Source organism: Prinia subflava, chromosome 5, assembly GCF_021018805.1.
Source record: "Prinia subflava isolate CZ2003 ecotype Zambia chromosome 5, Cam_Psub_1.2, whole genome shotgun sequence".
NCBI lineage: Eukaryota > Metazoa > Chordata > Aves > Passeriformes > Cisticolidae > Prinia > Prinia subflava.
The window spans coordinates 24,614,123-24,629,242 of NC_086251.1; the positions used below are offsets into that span (position 1 = coordinate 24,614,123).

A 15,120-nucleotide genomic window follows, 5' to 3' on the forward strand; every position below is an offset into this window, starting at 1 on the left:
ACAGCTTTGACATTGTTCTGAAAAGGTGGAAATACAACACTGCTAGCAGTTATTTGTTAGATAATGATAGGGACTATTAACTCATTTAAAAAGAGGCATGGATTACCTTTTTTCTGTGCAGGGTTACCTTGAGTCTGGCTTGGGACTGTGCTATAATACATCCAGCATAGAATGGGTGGCTTCATCTCTGTTCCAGCTATTTTCTTCAACCTATGTTCTCAAGTTTTAGAGCCTGCTGTATTGTTGGTGTGTGAACAGAGTAGAAAAGAGACACTCAAGAAATCTCCCAGTGGCTCTCCTGGTATTTGTTAGGGGAATCAGCTCTCCAGCATCACCGTGTCCTTGGAGGATGATGTTGCTTGATTTGTAACATGTCACACATTTGATGTTCTGCAAGCTAAATCTTCTTGCCTTGCCTTCACCTTATTCCCATTTTGTCCCTGCAGCTCCAAGGGAGTGTGAGGAAGATGAGTTCTCGTGTCAGAATGGATACTGCATTCGCAGCCTGTGGCACTGTGATGGTGACAATGACTGTGGGGACAACAGTGATGAGCAGTGTGGTGAGTAATGTAAATACTGCCCTCCCTTTAAAGGGAGTTGTGCAGAGTCCAGCCTGTGCAGTTCTAGGAGTTCCTGAACACGGATAAGACTCCCAGCTGATTTTCTTGGGCTGAACTTGTCAAATATTCCATTCCAAGGGCTGGCTGCTTAGGATTTTGGGCTATGTAGCTTACCTGCCAGACAAAAAAAAATTACTTGAGACCTTTCATTCCTTGACATGGCATTGTGAAGTCCCCTTGGATTCCTGTTGAATCCAGCACTCTGTGTCAGTTCAGTGAACAATGATGGTTTTGCTCAGTCCCTGCCTGACATGGGGACGTGTGGTTTAATGAGCAGTCTTGTTTGTGGGTGTCCTGGGAGCTTCAGGAGGATGGTGTGGTGTTCTCCTGGCCACTCTGAAAAAAACCAAGGCTTTGTTGGCATTGCTGTCTCTGCAGATATGAGAAAGTGCTCAGAGAAGGAGTTCCGTTGCAGCGATGGCAGCTGCATAGCTGAGCACTGGTTCTGCGATGGGGACACAGACTGCAAGGATGGCTCAGATGAAGAGAATTGCCGTAAGTGCTTTCCTTTGGAATTGCAGGAAATAGCCCTTTGGACCTGCTCTTGCCTTGGGTTTTGGCATGTTTTCTGCAGCAGAGATCAGAAAACAAGTTAGTTCTGCCTGTACTGGCAGCTATGCTACCTTCTGCTGCCTACCCCAGAGGGCACAAAAGAATGGTGTCTCTCTTGTGTAACCTCACAGGCATTCTTCATCTGTGCCTTGCTGCTTCTCTTCCTTTCCATGGCTGTGACCTTGAGTCAGAGCAGGAGGTTTATGCTTTACTGAATATAGCTCTCTGTAAAACTGGAGGAGTTGAAGGGCAGCTGGAAGGCGAGAATACCACTCATTTCTTTTTCCTCTTGTCGGATTCTGGAGTGAAATTTTGCAAGTGGAGAGGTACTCTGCTTATTGAAAGCACCCTCAGGTATTGCACACTGAAGACACCTCCTACCTGCCCAGTCTCTTTTTACTTAAATGCTTTTTGCAGGATGTTGCTCAATAAATGACTGATGCTGAAGGAGGGGGGTGGTGTTGGGGCATGAGAAGCCACAACAGTTGTTTCCTTCTTCACCTTCACAGGCATGTAGCAAGTGGGACAGGAGTGTGTGTCCCTTTCTGACCAACACTGCCTCTCTCCTGAGTCTGTGAGCACTGTCCATGTCTCTGGAACTTGCAGTGGTCCCTTCCCCCTCTCTGCTCTCAAAGGCATTTTGCAGAATTTGTTCTAGATAGCAGAAAACTTCAAAAGGCTCTGGGAGGGGGATGAGGGCCGCCAGCTCCTGAAGGGCAGGGGGAGTGGATGCATGGGGGAGTTGTCTTTTATCTTTCCAGATAATGAGAGTTGGCAGAAAGCCAGGGGCTGCAAACATTTCTAAACCAGGAAAGGACTTTAAGAGGAAGCCAGCCTGTCTCCCTCTCCTTTCGCTCTCTGCCTTCCTCGTTCCCTTGCCTGTCACTTCACCGAAGACCATGAATACACCCTCAGGAGGGGAAGAGAGATGCTTCAGTGTTGCCTCCTGCGGGAGTGCAGGGGCACCCAGAAGTGGTGTCCCTGTTTCTCTGAGCTGAAATGCTATTCCAGTTCTGGCTGGCAGTTGTCTCTATAAGACATTTTAAGTAACTTGCTAAGAAGTTCAGTTTGGCTACCTCCTGCTCTTTTATCTTCATCCATGTGGTTGTCATCTTTTCCTTAACTACAGTCATGCTTGTCATTCATCTGGGACAAGGTGGGATTACATTCTTCTCTTTTGTCTGGGTTTTATTATTTTTGTTTCTTTTGGGGATGTGTGTGTTATAATTGAATCACACAATATGATAATTTAAGTCACTGACTTCATTTTGTCAAGGAAACTGAAACACTCAGGCTCCTTTGGTGAGGGACACATTAACACACATTTTCATATCCAGCCAGTGACACTCACTGAATTAAAGCTCTTAATTCATGCCTTCAGGCATGCCCATTTCTTCAGGTTAGAGAGGCAGGTGGTGTTCACTTTTTAGACTACTCTTTCTTTTCAGTCTTTCTTTTCCTTTTTGTTTCATAGATTTATATTCAGAACTCCTCAGCTGGGAGACTTGTATATCTGATATGTAGAGTGCATTCTCCAGATAGTATGAGAAGAGGTGTCAGATTCTGTTGTGTGGGACTCAAAATATTTTTCATGCCTTCCCACTTAGTGTACTGTTGAACAGAGAGCAGTAGGCAAATCCTTGACCAGTAGTTTGTTTGGCTTTGCCCAGGGTCATCTCTCTGGCAGTGCTCCTTACTGAATAGGCATGGTTATTTTGGCCAGAGCTTGAGAGGAAAGGGAGGGAGAGAGCCTCAAAGGTCAGGTGCTGGCCTGGATATCCTGCTGCTTGCTTGCCCCCTTTGGTCTTCAAGTGCTTATTTTTGTTAAAATTTTAAGGGAATTGTTCCCTACTTTAACCTTGCAGTCTGGCATGCCTCAGTCCTTAATATGGAGCTATCCCTAAGGTTTCATTGTTTTTCTGTTTTTCTATCTACCTTTTTTCAGATTTATTAAAAAATTTAAACACTTTCTTGTCACTAAGACATAGTGTTTCAAGCATAACATGGAAGGTGACACTCTTGGATCCTTTTTGAGGCTTTCCCATCAGTTCTTCCTTCATATCTTTTTGCTTCTCTAGAATTTAACAGCTCTTGAAAAGTTCCATCTTTATAGCCTATTACCCTATGTAACTTTTAAAAATATTGTATTTACTGGATTGTCTGCAGGAGTGTCTTTATATATAAGTTTAACCTGCTTTTCAATGAAGCAAAATCAGCATTCCTCTCTGTAACACAAATCATGCAGAGATAAGCAGCAATGAATAGTTGCCAATTCATTATGGGACTGAGAAGGTTGCCTCTAAACTGGACTGTGCCTTGTCACCTCACATATTTTTTTCTTGGATTCCCTTGTTAGCATCAGATGTTCCAGCTGCCACCTGCAGCTTGGAGGAGTTCCAGTGTGCATATGGACGCTGCATCTTGGACATCTACCACTGTGATGGTGATGATGACTGTGGCGACTGGTCTGATGAATCTGACTGCTGTAAGTTAGGGCAGGGTGATGACCTTGTTCAAGTATCAGAGTTGCAAACCTAAATGCATTTTGCATTGCCTGGAGAAGGGCTTACAGTGTAGATAGCAATCTAATTGTTCACACATAAGCTGACTCCTTCATTATTAGGGGTTTTGTTTAACTCTGGAAAATGAGAATAGTGATGAGATCTGTGTAGTCAGTGCACTTCTGCATACAAGAATTGCTGCAGTTTCCAGAAGAAATCTACTCAGAACCAAGTTCCTTAATAATGGAGGGTAAGGATGTTACTGAGAGGCTTTGGGGATTGTTACACTGGTCTGAGTTTGCTCTTTCTGTGTTTTATCATCTCTGCAGCATCTCACCAGCCTTGTCGCTCTGGAGAGTTCATGTGCAACAGTGGCTTATGCATTAATGCTGGCTGGAGGTGTGATGGCGACTTTGACTGTGATGACCAGTCAGATGAGAGGAACTGCAGTGAGTGCTGGGAACTGGTGGAAGCATTCCGTTTCTGTGGATGCAAAAGAGCATTTGGGACAGTTAGCTTTGGAATTGGGTCTCTTCTGAGCCTTTTTGCTCATCTAATGTCCCTTTTTTGGACCCTCAGCCACGTCTATGTGTACAGCTGACCAGTTCCGCTGCAAGTCAGGACGCTGTGTCCGTCTGTCCTGGCGTTGTGATGGGGAAGATGACTGCTCTGACAACAGTGATGAGGAGAACTGTGAGAACACAGGTTTGACTTGCCTTGCTGCTTAATAGCTAATTAAGTTTCCATCCTGATGGTAGTAGGTAGTGCAGTCTCTTTTGTATTGCTTCAGGGAGTTCAGCCTAGAGTTTCTGTTTTTCTCAGAGAATGGGACCTGCAGGCTGTCTTATATGCTTGGCAGCTTGTGCAGGTCTGTGTGCACAAACTAACTTAGGTGAAGGTGTTTTCTGGTCAGGTATCCTCCTGTCTTGTCCCAACACTGTGAATTACTACAGAGCTCTGGGACAATTCCATTCAGATTTGGAAACATCAATAATGTGCCAAATCCTTTGTCACATGGACTGTATTAACTTATGCCTTCTCGGTAGTTCTGGATAGCTTTCCTGTTGCATTGTGAAGTTGTGAACAATTCTAGCAGGCAGTGGAATCAAAAAGTACATTTAGTGAACGGGAAGAATGAAGCCCTTGTTTTAGAGGATTAAGTGTGTCAGCTTCCCCTTTAGATATTTGCTCAGGAGTTACTCTTTCTAGTATTAATTTCACATATTGCTATTCTTCTGTATGATAGTGGTTATGGAGAGGAGGGTTTCAACAGACTCTAGTGTTATAGTAGGATTCAAGGAATGTGTAGAACCTTCTCTTTTCCTTAAAGCCTTCAGGATGCCCATAGGCTTTGTTGAGGAATAGAGTGTGCTGGTCCATGAATTCATCGTAGTGAGTGGAAACCAGCTTTGTGTACTGATCCTTCTGGATCAGTGTATTCTGAACAGTGATTTCAGGGGTGACAAAATGGATTTATGAAACTGTACCTCTTGTTTTGGGGCTATTGAGGAGCGGAGAGTGGGTGTTCTACAAGGACAGCTGAGCTCAGAGGACCTGGAGAGGTACACTTTGTAGTCATTTGAGAGCAGCTGCTCTCGATCAGCTGTTGTGAGCATCAGTGGGGTGATCTGGAAAAAGCAATCGTACTTAAAGACAAGCTGGTAACCCTGTTTCCTTGTCTTGATGATAAAGGTATTTAGAGGTACTGAAAGAAACCAAGTCAAACTTCCAGAGCCAATGAAATTCACTATCTCCATATCAAACCAAACACAAGGAATAGTTACTGTAAGGTTAGTTGTGCAGTTCTACATTAGGTCCATGGTGACAGTGAAAGGGCAATGGTGAAAGTTAAACTAGTTTTTCCAGGACGTGTACTGGCTCATCTAAGTGACTTAGTGTGGTGTCCCAATGTCTGTAGCAAGAGTTAAAATCCTCTTGGTTTTAAAGCAGAGATATACTTTTATTTGCCATAGAGAAGATTCCTAAAATACAATCAGCTAGTGTAAGGATCTTTATGTTCGATACGGCAAACAAAGTCAAAGTTTCAGAATCCTTCATATACGTTATTCCTGTGCTCTGAAGAGTGAATCTGCATGTGGTCTGGTTTTGTGTTCCCACTTGGTGTGTCTGTAATTCTTAACTCTACTTGTTAATCTCACTACTCTTCCACACTGTTCACAGGCAATCTGCCAATCTGATTGTTTCTCTGCTGGTAACTATATTGTCCTATTATCTTCATAAGATTATCAGAGGGTGATGATTTAGGGACCACTAATCAAGTCAGCTCAAGAGGTTCAAGAAGTAAGAGACAACAGGACAGTGCAGTTACTGCTGAAGAAACAATCAGTTTGGCAAAGTCCCGACAAACAGTAGTAATTTGCTTGCAAGAATTCTGTATGGTCTCCTTGCCAACAGCAGAAGTTGAAGCATGTAGGTCACATGAAATCCTGTTGCCTGAGCTCACATTTCAGGGATGCATGTAAATCTCATTCCAAGTCCATCAAAGTGCAGTTAGGGCTAGACAAGATGTTCCTTCCTAGGCAAGCTTAAGATCCATAGCTGTGCTGGTGTGACAGATCCGGTTATTAAAGTGAGGAACTGACTCCTCCTATGCACAGGCTGTGTTGGGTTGTGGATTCTGGAACCACAAAGGGAGCTAAGCCAGGACCTTGCAGTCATTCTAAGAGAAACTAGTCAGACGAACTTTATAGTAAAGCAACAGTGGACTCGGACTGGTGGAGAGTTTGTAGAACTCCAAATCAGCATAAAAATATGCAGAGCAGTAAGGAGTGCTAGATGAGCTGAATTCAAGGGAAGAGAAAGTCACAGATTTGTGCTCATATGAAAAGTTTGTAACAAATCTTAGAAAATGTTCTGTATATTATTTTCTTCACCATGACTATTGTTCCATCAGTAAGCTGTGATGTGCTACTTTTCCCTTCTTCTATTGCAGGCACCCCTCAGTGTGCCCCAGACCAGTTCCTGTGTGGGAATGGGCGTTGTATTGGCCAGAGGAAGCTGTGCAATGGAGCAAATGATTGTGGAGATGGCAGTGATGAGAGCCCACATCAAAACTGCCGTAAGTCCTCCCTAGCTCAGTCTTAGACATAAATGGAGGCCCATTCATGTGTGGGAGTCTATCTGGTGTTACTGAAGAATGTGTGTAGGAAAGAAAGTCTGAGCTGTGATAATGGGAGTGAGTTAAAGATTGAGGAAAAAAACCTTGTTGGTTTTGCCAGTTAAAGACTGCACATGAGGAATGATGGAGGAAAGATTATGATCTCAGGTATCACCATTTGTCTGCAGAGACACTGAACCCTAAAAACACGTTAATCTGAGCTCTGTTGTCCTGTTCAGTTGTGGCCTGCAGAGGAGAGCTCTGGCTACAAAGAGGAAGCTTCCAGCACAGCTTGTGTCCTCCCCCTCTTGTTCAGCCTGCTTTGAAGGGTGACTGCTGCCTAACAGCTGAAGGCAAGAGCAGCTGTCTTGTGGTTTCAGCTCAGTTATCTTCATGTGTTATTCTGCAGGTCCACGAACAGGGGAGGAAAATTGCAATGTCAACAATGGTGGCTGTGCTCAGAAGTGCCAGATGGTACGAGGGATGGTGCAGTGCACCTGCCACACAGGTTACAGGCTCCTGGAAGATGGCCGATCGTGCCAAGGTGGGTTTTTGGAGCAGTAGCCTCCTCCCTGTTGCTTTGGTATGTTTGAAGTTGGTGACTATGATAGGGTGAAAAACAGAGTATGAAAGCAGATGCAGTCTATCTGCTGAGATTGTTGGGTTGGTTGATGATCTACCTAATGGTAACTTTCTCTGTAACATGCAGATGTGAATGAGTGTGCTGAGGAAGGCTACTGCAGCCAAGGCTGTACCAACAGTGAAGGAGGCTTCCAGTGCTGGTGTGAGCAAGGCTACGAACTGCGACCTGACAAACGTAGCTGCAAAGCTCTAGGTAAAGGGGAGATCAACCTAACAACAAAACTGGTGTGCATCAGTTAGTCCAGTTCTCGTAATTATGTTTCCAGTGCTTCACTGGCAGTATTGTGCTGTGTACTAAATGAACATGTGAAGGAAAGGAGGTGCTTGGATTTGTGTTAGATATGCCCACACTGTTGATAAATGCTTGTGAAAATTTTGTGTGATTTTGACTATGGAGAGAGGTAATACACTGTTTCCTTTCCCTGACAGGGAGACAGCACTTGCCTTCTCTTCCTAGTCCTTTGTCATTCCTTGTGACTCAGAAGCTGGGACAAAAAGAGCTTTCTGTCTCTGTTCAGGAAGTGGCTTAGCCTTTCCGATGAGTGAGGCTCTATCACACCTCCTTGTGGTTTGACCCTCGATGCTGGTCACCAGTCCTGAATGCTGTGAATGGCTGCTGTATGGAGATCCGCTGGATTTTTTTGAAGATATTTAGACACTTCTTTATCCCTCCTCTAATGTAGGAGCTGAGGAATTAGTAATTCCACTTAAAGACTTTAGATTTCATTAGGAATTTACCTAGTGGAATCCATAAAGGATGTTGATATTTTGGGGATGGTTTTTTGTAGTGGAAGTACCTGCTGAATTTATATCTGGCTGAGGCAGATTTCAGCTGTGTCCTCCTATCTGTGATGGAAGGTGTAGTAGAGCATGTGTGTTTGCATGGGTAGGAAATGCATATAGGAAAAAGAAACTCTGGTCCAGCTGCTAAGTGGCTGTCTAGTGATACAGTTTCAGAGGCTGAGGTGAGGCAGGCTTAGGTAGGACCTGGAATGATTGCTTCTTGCTGAGAAGGTTTAAAACTGCTCATCTTTGAGTTAAGACTGTGTATAGAGGATATAAAAACAGCTCTCTGAAGTGTTTTGCACTTGGGGGTTGATTTCTGCTGTCAGTACTGCAAAATTCTGTTCTAGTATTGGCGCAGAGGGAATGGTAGGCAGGACCAGTGAAATGCTGTCAAATACTCCAATGCTGTCTTCCTGTATATTCTTAGGGCCAGAGCCCGTGCTTCTCTTTGCCAATCGAATTGATATCCGACAAGTGTTGCCTCATCGCTCTGAGTATACGCTGCTCCTGAACAACCTGGAAAATGCCATTGCCCTTGATTTCCACCACAGCAAGGAGCTGGTGTTCTGGTCGGATGTCACACTTGATCGCATCATGAGGGCCAACCTGAATGGCAGCAATGTGGAAGAGGTGGTTTCCACAGGGCTGGAGAGCCCAGGTGCGTCATCACAGAAAAGGCAACAGTGTAGGGTGGGTGAGTGGAGAAAAGTGGGGACCCAGCGTTCAGAACAGAGTGCAGCTCCCTGAGGAAGGGTATGGGTTGGATGGAATGGGTGTGAGGTGAGTGTTGCTCTGGAGTTAATCTTGGCTGGCAGGAGAAGAAACTGCCTCTTCTGAGGTGGACAGAGAAAAGGAACTATTTTTGTATGCAGATCCATGCTTTCATTCTGTGCTTAATTCTGTCTTGTACATAGGTGGACTTGCTATTGATTGGATCCATGACAAATTATACTGGACAGACTCTGGGACATCTCGAATTGAGGTAGCAAACTTGGATGGCACTCACAGGAAAGTGCTTTTGTGGCAGAACCTGGAGAAGCCCCGGGCAATTGCCCTACATCCTATGGAGGGGTGAGTGAAAACATAGGAAACCAGGGGGAAACCCTGTGAGCTCTCCATGTACATGCTTCTCGTTGAACATTGTAAACCCCATTCTTGTCACAAGGGTTACCTCAGGATTCAAGGCTTCAGCTGGCACTGACAGTTTGGGGAACCTGGCAATGCTGAGACCCTTCAGAGCCTTAATCCTGCTCTGGGCCCTTCAGCTTTCAGCAGGCTGATTTTCACTTTTGCCATGGCTGTGACCCACTGTCGTGCTCGAGGTCACAGGACTGATACCGTGTTGGCCCCATAGGCAATGATGCTGGGTGCAGTATGTGGACCACAAGTTTTCTCTCTCTCTCCCTGCCTCCTCCAGTACTATCTACTGGACTGACTGGGGCAACACTCCCCGCATTGAGTACTCCAACATGGACGGCTCTAACCGGCGCATCATTGCGGACACACACCTCTTCTGGCCCAATGGACTGACCATTGACTATGCAGGGCATCGAATGTACTGGGTGGATGCCAAACACCATGTCATTGAGAGGGCTGACCTTGATGGACGCAATAGGAAGGCTGTTATTAGCCAAGGTAAGCAACAGGCTTTCTCCAGGGAGTGCTTTCTGCAATAAAGACGACAGAGTAGCACAGGGCTGATCTGAGGCTGAGACCCTGCCTCCTGCATCTGTGCTTGTCTGCTATTCTTTCACTGTGGAATGAATTCTGTCACCACTGAGGGATGGAGTTTGCTGCCCAGTCATCCATAGTTGCATCAAAAGCAGGTTGAGGGAGGTGATTCTGCTCTTGTGAGACTCCACCTGGAACACTGCATCCATCTCTGGGGCCCTAACATAAGAAGAACATGGAACTGTTGGAGGAAGTCTAGAGGAGGGCCACAAAGTTAAGAGGCCTGGTGCACACCCCTACAAAGCCTGGAAAGAAAGTTTGGGCTGTCCAGCCTGGAGAGAAGGTTGTGTGGAGACCTCATTGCATCCAGTATGTGAAGGGAACCTACCAGGAAGCAGGAGAGGGACTCTTCATCAGGAACTGTAGTGTTAGGACAAGGCATACTGGATACAAATTAAAAGAGGGGAAATTCAGTTTAGGTATTAGGAAGAAATTTTTTTACTGTGAGGATGGTAAAGTGGTGGAACAGGTTGCCCAGGAAGGTTATGAGTGCCCCAAAACTGGCACTGTTCAAAGCCAGGTTAAATAAGGCCTTGAGCAGTCTGGTCTAGTGGGACGTGTCCCTGGTGGGGACAGGTTATGGTTCCTGGTGGGGGAATGGTGGGGGGATTTGGACTAGACGATCTTTAAGGTCCATTCCAGCCCCCTAACATTCTATCTATGATTATAGGACAGCAGAGAGGAATTTTCTTAAATTAGTGTAAAGCATATTTGAGCAGGTTGAGTGTGGTGAAGGCTAAGGGGCAGTGGAAAGAGCATTCCCTCAGCTAGCCCGAGTTGTGCTAGATGTGGTTCTATTCCTGTATTGCATGTCTGTTACAGGGCTCCCACACCCATTTGCTATCACCGTGTTTGAGGACAGTCTGTACTGGACAGACTGGCACACCAAGAGCATCAACAGTGCCAACAAATTCACGGGCAAGAACCAGGAGATCATCCGCAACAAACTCCACTTCCCTATGGACATCCACACGCTGCATCCTCAGCGTCAGCCAGCAGGTAACTGCAGAGAGGGTAGAGACTCATTTGAGCCAGTACAAGACCTGGAGACACCTGTCCCCTGTAAAGCCGGGAAATGACATCCTGAACCCAGCATGTGGACACACCCCCGCCTGTGCCCGGGCCTGTGGCAGAACTTGCTCCACCGCCCGCGCGTTGAGGTCGCTCGCCCGGTACCTCGGCGTTGGTGTTACCGCAGCTCCCCCTGCTGACACCGGGGGTGGAGGCCCTTCAGTAGGAAATACCTGGGGCTTGTTTACACAAGAGATGTTCTGGGACGGGGGAAAAATCATAAGTGGGCATCATTATGATTGACGTCTCCCTTACTCCTCTTCAGTTGCCATTATCTGCTCTCAGAGTGGATTGAGTTAAATGTTCATTTTAAAATTTAGCCCTAAAAATGGAGTTAGTGCTTTAGTTTATATGTTTCCTTATTTTCAATTAACTTCTGGGTTGGGAACTTACATCCATGTGGTCTTGACACCTCAACTAGTTTTTCCTCCTTTCTTTACTCTTTGCTTTATGTGTGGTTGCTTTTGTCTTTGGCTACTTGAGCAGGGAGAAACCGTTGTGGGGACAACAACGGGGGCTGCACTCACCTGTGCCTGCCGAGCAGCAAGGACTACACGTGCGCCTGCCCCACGGGCTTCCGCAAAACCAGCAGCCATGCCTGTGCCCAGAGTAAGTGAGGTGGGACCACGTGCTCAGACGATCAGTGGGTGGCAGAGGGCTGGCCGTGGGACTAAGCATCAGCAACACTTGCTTCTGAGGAAATGCAGCTGGATAGACTGAGTTAGAAGTATTAAGGGACCTGCCAGAGGATGCTTCACCTTTTTGATGCATTCCCCTCTTGTGTATTCTCACTGCCCTCATTAGGCTTCATGGGTGGGGATGCTCCCACCCTTGGTCCTTATTTTAGGGCTGCTATTGGCATCATGCTACTTGGCACAGCTGATTGTGTCCCTGAAATTCCCATCGTGGCTGTGTCAGTGATGAACAAAAAATGCAGTCCTCATCATTGCCACATTTTTCTTAGTTTACAACTATGTGAAAGAATTAGACCAACTATTTCCCAGATTCTCAACAGCTATTTTTAAATACCTGTTTGATTTGGAGGGACATCTGTGCCACCTTTTGAAGAATATGGTTGCCCTGGTTCCCTCAGCATAGGTTACACCCCAGGAGAGATCTCACAACTCACTCTGATCCCCCTTGCCCATAATCTCCCAGCGATATTTTGCTTCTAGTAAAAAAAAAAAAGACCAAAGACCTGCCAGTGAGAGAAGATGTAGGTGGTTAAGGTTGTGGATATAGCAGGGAATTGTCTGTCTATCACTGTATTGTTGAACTTAGAGAAATTAAAAGAAGACCTTTCGACCTTTGATCAGGTCTTGACAAGTTCCTGCTTTTTGCCCGAAGGATGGACATCCGTCGGATCAGCTTTGACACAGATGACCTGTCAGATGATGTCATCCCCCTTGCTGATGTTCGCAGCGCTGTGGCTCTAGACTGGGACTCAAAGGATGACTATGTCTACTGGACAGATGTTAGCACTGACTCAATCAGCCGAGCAAAATGGGATGGATCGAACCAGGAGGTACAGTGTTCACTGTATGTGGAGGCCAGGAGACTCCTTGAGCATCTGATTCGAAGCCACTGGGATACACTGGCTTTTTAAGGCACTGCAGTTCATGGTGGATCTTTTGTTCATTAGTTTGCCTAGTTCTGGCAAACACTTCATAAACAGTTGGGTGTATGGAGAACCTTGAATGGAGACATGAAGTGTGGTGATTTGTGGGCTGTGGTCAATGCCTTTGTTGTAGCCCTAGAATCTGAAAAGAAGAGGTATGAAATCCTCTGTAACATTCTATATTTGGAATGAGAGTCATGCTCTTTGGGAGTGTTTTTTGCACACACTCCTAGGCTGATGGTACTATAAATGAAGCAGGGTTCAAAGTTTGGATCTGTTTGAACAGGCACAAAAAAATAGATGTTTCTGTAAATAAAACCTTTATTTGGACTTCTAAGTCCTTAATGCTCTCTCTTGTGTGGCATTGCTCTGCTCGGGCTTTTGCCTTTATAAAGCCAACGTTGTTTGTGAATGGGTAGTGCACTGGACAAGTACTTTCTCCCTAAGGTCTAGTTTCACTAAGGATTTTTTGTTGTTGTTGTTTTTGTTTAGGTTGTGGTAGACACCAGCCTGGAAAGTCCAGCTGGACTTGCAATTGACTGGGTCACCAACAAACTGTACTGGACTGATGCAGGTACTGGGATCCTCTGCTTTACATAGACTTCTGTCTTCCTTATCAATCATAAAAACTGAAAATCTGCTGGGTAGTTCTGTCTGTTTCATTCCAAATCGGTCTTATTTCTGTGTAGCAAGAAGATCGAGTTTCATGTTATGTGCTCCTAACTGAGTGTGAATTGAGGCACAACGCTTAGTTTCATTCTCTTTGCCCTATCCCCAGTATTAATTCTGTAAAAATATTGGTCACTGCTGTCCTGCTGCACAGCTTGTGATAGTATGCATTTATGTATCTTCCAGCAGTGGGTCGGGGTGCAGCAGGTAATACTTGAAGCATGTTCCCTGCTGGAGAGTCATAGTTGAGAGAGATGTGAGGAAGAGAATTCTTTTCTAGCTGTTCTCTCATGGCTTAGGGGCTTAGGTAAGAGGATTCCACATCAGTGACAGCCACAGAGGTGACTTGAGAGGATGGAAAGTGACACTTTAAGCCCAATTTCTTACCCATCTTCCAGCTAAGAACACAAATGGCTAAAGGGAAGAATGCATTGTTGTATGGAGGCTTTTTTGCCATAGCTCTTGAAATTCCAATTTGATCTCTGTTATTTTCTCTCTTGACTTTTGTAGGAACAGATCGGATAGAGGTCTCCAATACAGATGGAACCATGAGAACTGTTCTAATCTGGGAAAACCTAGACAGACCTAGAGATATTGTGGTGGATCCTGTTGGAGGGTAAGGGATTCTTTCTTCTGGGATGACATAACAATTCTTGCATGTCTAAAGACTTTCTAGTTCTTTGGTTTTGTACAATTTTCTTTCTCACTCGTGCCATTGTTCTACAACCTGCTAATGACTGAAACTAGAGACTTGATTTTAGATGCTAATGGAACAAGATAAGCAGAGGTAATTGCTTGTTGTGCTGTGGAGCTTGCAGGAGCTGGGTGGTGTTCTCCTGCACCACTCCTATTTTTTTTATCCTGGGGATGTAATAACTAAAGATGTGGTACAAAAATACTAAAAATGAGGCCATCTAGATGTTTTCTATTTCTCTATTTCACATGTATGTTGAATTCAAGCTCCTTGCTTATCAACTAGAGTTTCAGTCAGAAGGATGTCCTCAGACCTTGTGGAGGTGGGGAGAGAGGGGGTAGGAAAAAGCTTGCCAGCCATTGCTTTAGAAGTGTTGAATGTCTTGGATGAAAGAATGCCATTCTTTCTTTGAGTGGATTACTGGAAGACAAATGCAGAAAAAATGTAAAGGGCTAGTGTTGTACATTGGTAAATAATCAGTTAATTTTTAGACCTTGACCTATTTTCTTGAACTTTTTCCTACACATTGTAATTAGGCCAGCCCATGGACAGTAGAATGTACATAAATTTGAGTATCTTAGGTACATTATAAGAACTTAAGGCTGGACATGAGTACAGTAATACTTTAATGCTTCTTCCTGCTCGGGCCTGAGGGCAGCAGACTCACTTGCTTCTCTGGCAGTGAAAAGGTGTGGTCATTCACTCCTGTCCGGGCTTCTTCTTAGGTTCATGTACTGGACTGACTGGGGAGCTAACCCAAAAATTGAACGTGCTGGGATGGATGCCTCAAACCGCTTGGTGATCATCTCCTCCAACCTGACATGGCCCAATGGCTTGGCCATCGACTACGAGTCACAGCGCTTGTACTGGGCAGACGCAGGAATGAAGACCATCGAGTATGCCAGCCTGGATGGAAGCCACAGGAAGGTAAGGAAGTCATCTTTAAGGAGCAGCTCAGGGAGCCTGAACACAAAGTGGTGATGGCTCCTGCCTCTTTTTCCAATGGAAAGGGAAATTTACAAATCAAAGTACACAGCGACTTTCACAGGGAGAAAAGAACTCCCTTTCAATTTGAAACTGTGAGTGAGGGAAGTTTCAGGGCTAAGGTTGCCTCATCA

At 45.2% G+C, this 15,120-nt stretch overlaps 2 protein-coding genes across 3 annotated transcripts in view; one reads left to right on the plus strand and one right to left on the minus strand.

The window, feature by feature from the left end:
* Positions 1–15,120, minus strand: part of F2 (coagulation factor II, thrombin) — a 329,241-nt gene that overhangs the window by 233,343 nt on the left and 80,778 nt on the right. The window lies entirely within an intron of this gene.
* Positions 1–15,120, plus strand: part of LRP4 (LDL receptor related protein 4) — an 83,335-nt gene that overhangs the window by 52,700 nt on the left and 15,515 nt on the right. The window contains exons 4-20 of one of the 2 annotated variants that reach the window (XM_063398437.1): positions 447–560; positions 999–1,115; positions 3,529–3,657; positions 4,003–4,122; positions 4,253–4,378; positions 6,627–6,752; positions 7,201–7,335; positions 7,501–7,626; positions 8,647–8,877; positions 9,134–9,290; positions 9,637–9,854; positions 10,773–10,949; positions 11,505–11,630; positions 12,338–12,546; positions 13,132–13,213; positions 13,819–13,924; positions 14,728–14,929. In XM_063398437.1, the coding sequence (XP_063254507.1) occupies positions 447–560; positions 999–1,115; positions 3,529–3,657; positions 4,003–4,122; positions 4,253–4,378; positions 6,627–6,752; positions 7,201–7,335; positions 7,501–7,626; positions 8,647–8,877; positions 9,134–9,290; positions 9,637–9,854; positions 10,773–10,949; positions 11,505–11,630; positions 12,338–12,546; positions 13,132–13,213; positions 13,819–13,924; positions 14,728–14,929 (2,501 nt within the window). The remainder of the gene's footprint in view (positions 1–446; positions 561–998; positions 1,116–3,528; positions 3,658–4,002; positions 4,123–4,252; positions 4,379–6,626; positions 6,753–7,200; positions 7,336–7,500; positions 7,627–8,646; positions 8,878–9,133; positions 9,291–9,636; positions 9,855–10,772; positions 10,950–11,504; positions 11,631–12,337; positions 12,547–13,131; positions 13,214–13,818; positions 13,925–14,727; positions 14,930–15,120) is intronic. The other variant, XM_063398438.1, reaches the window with a different exon arrangement.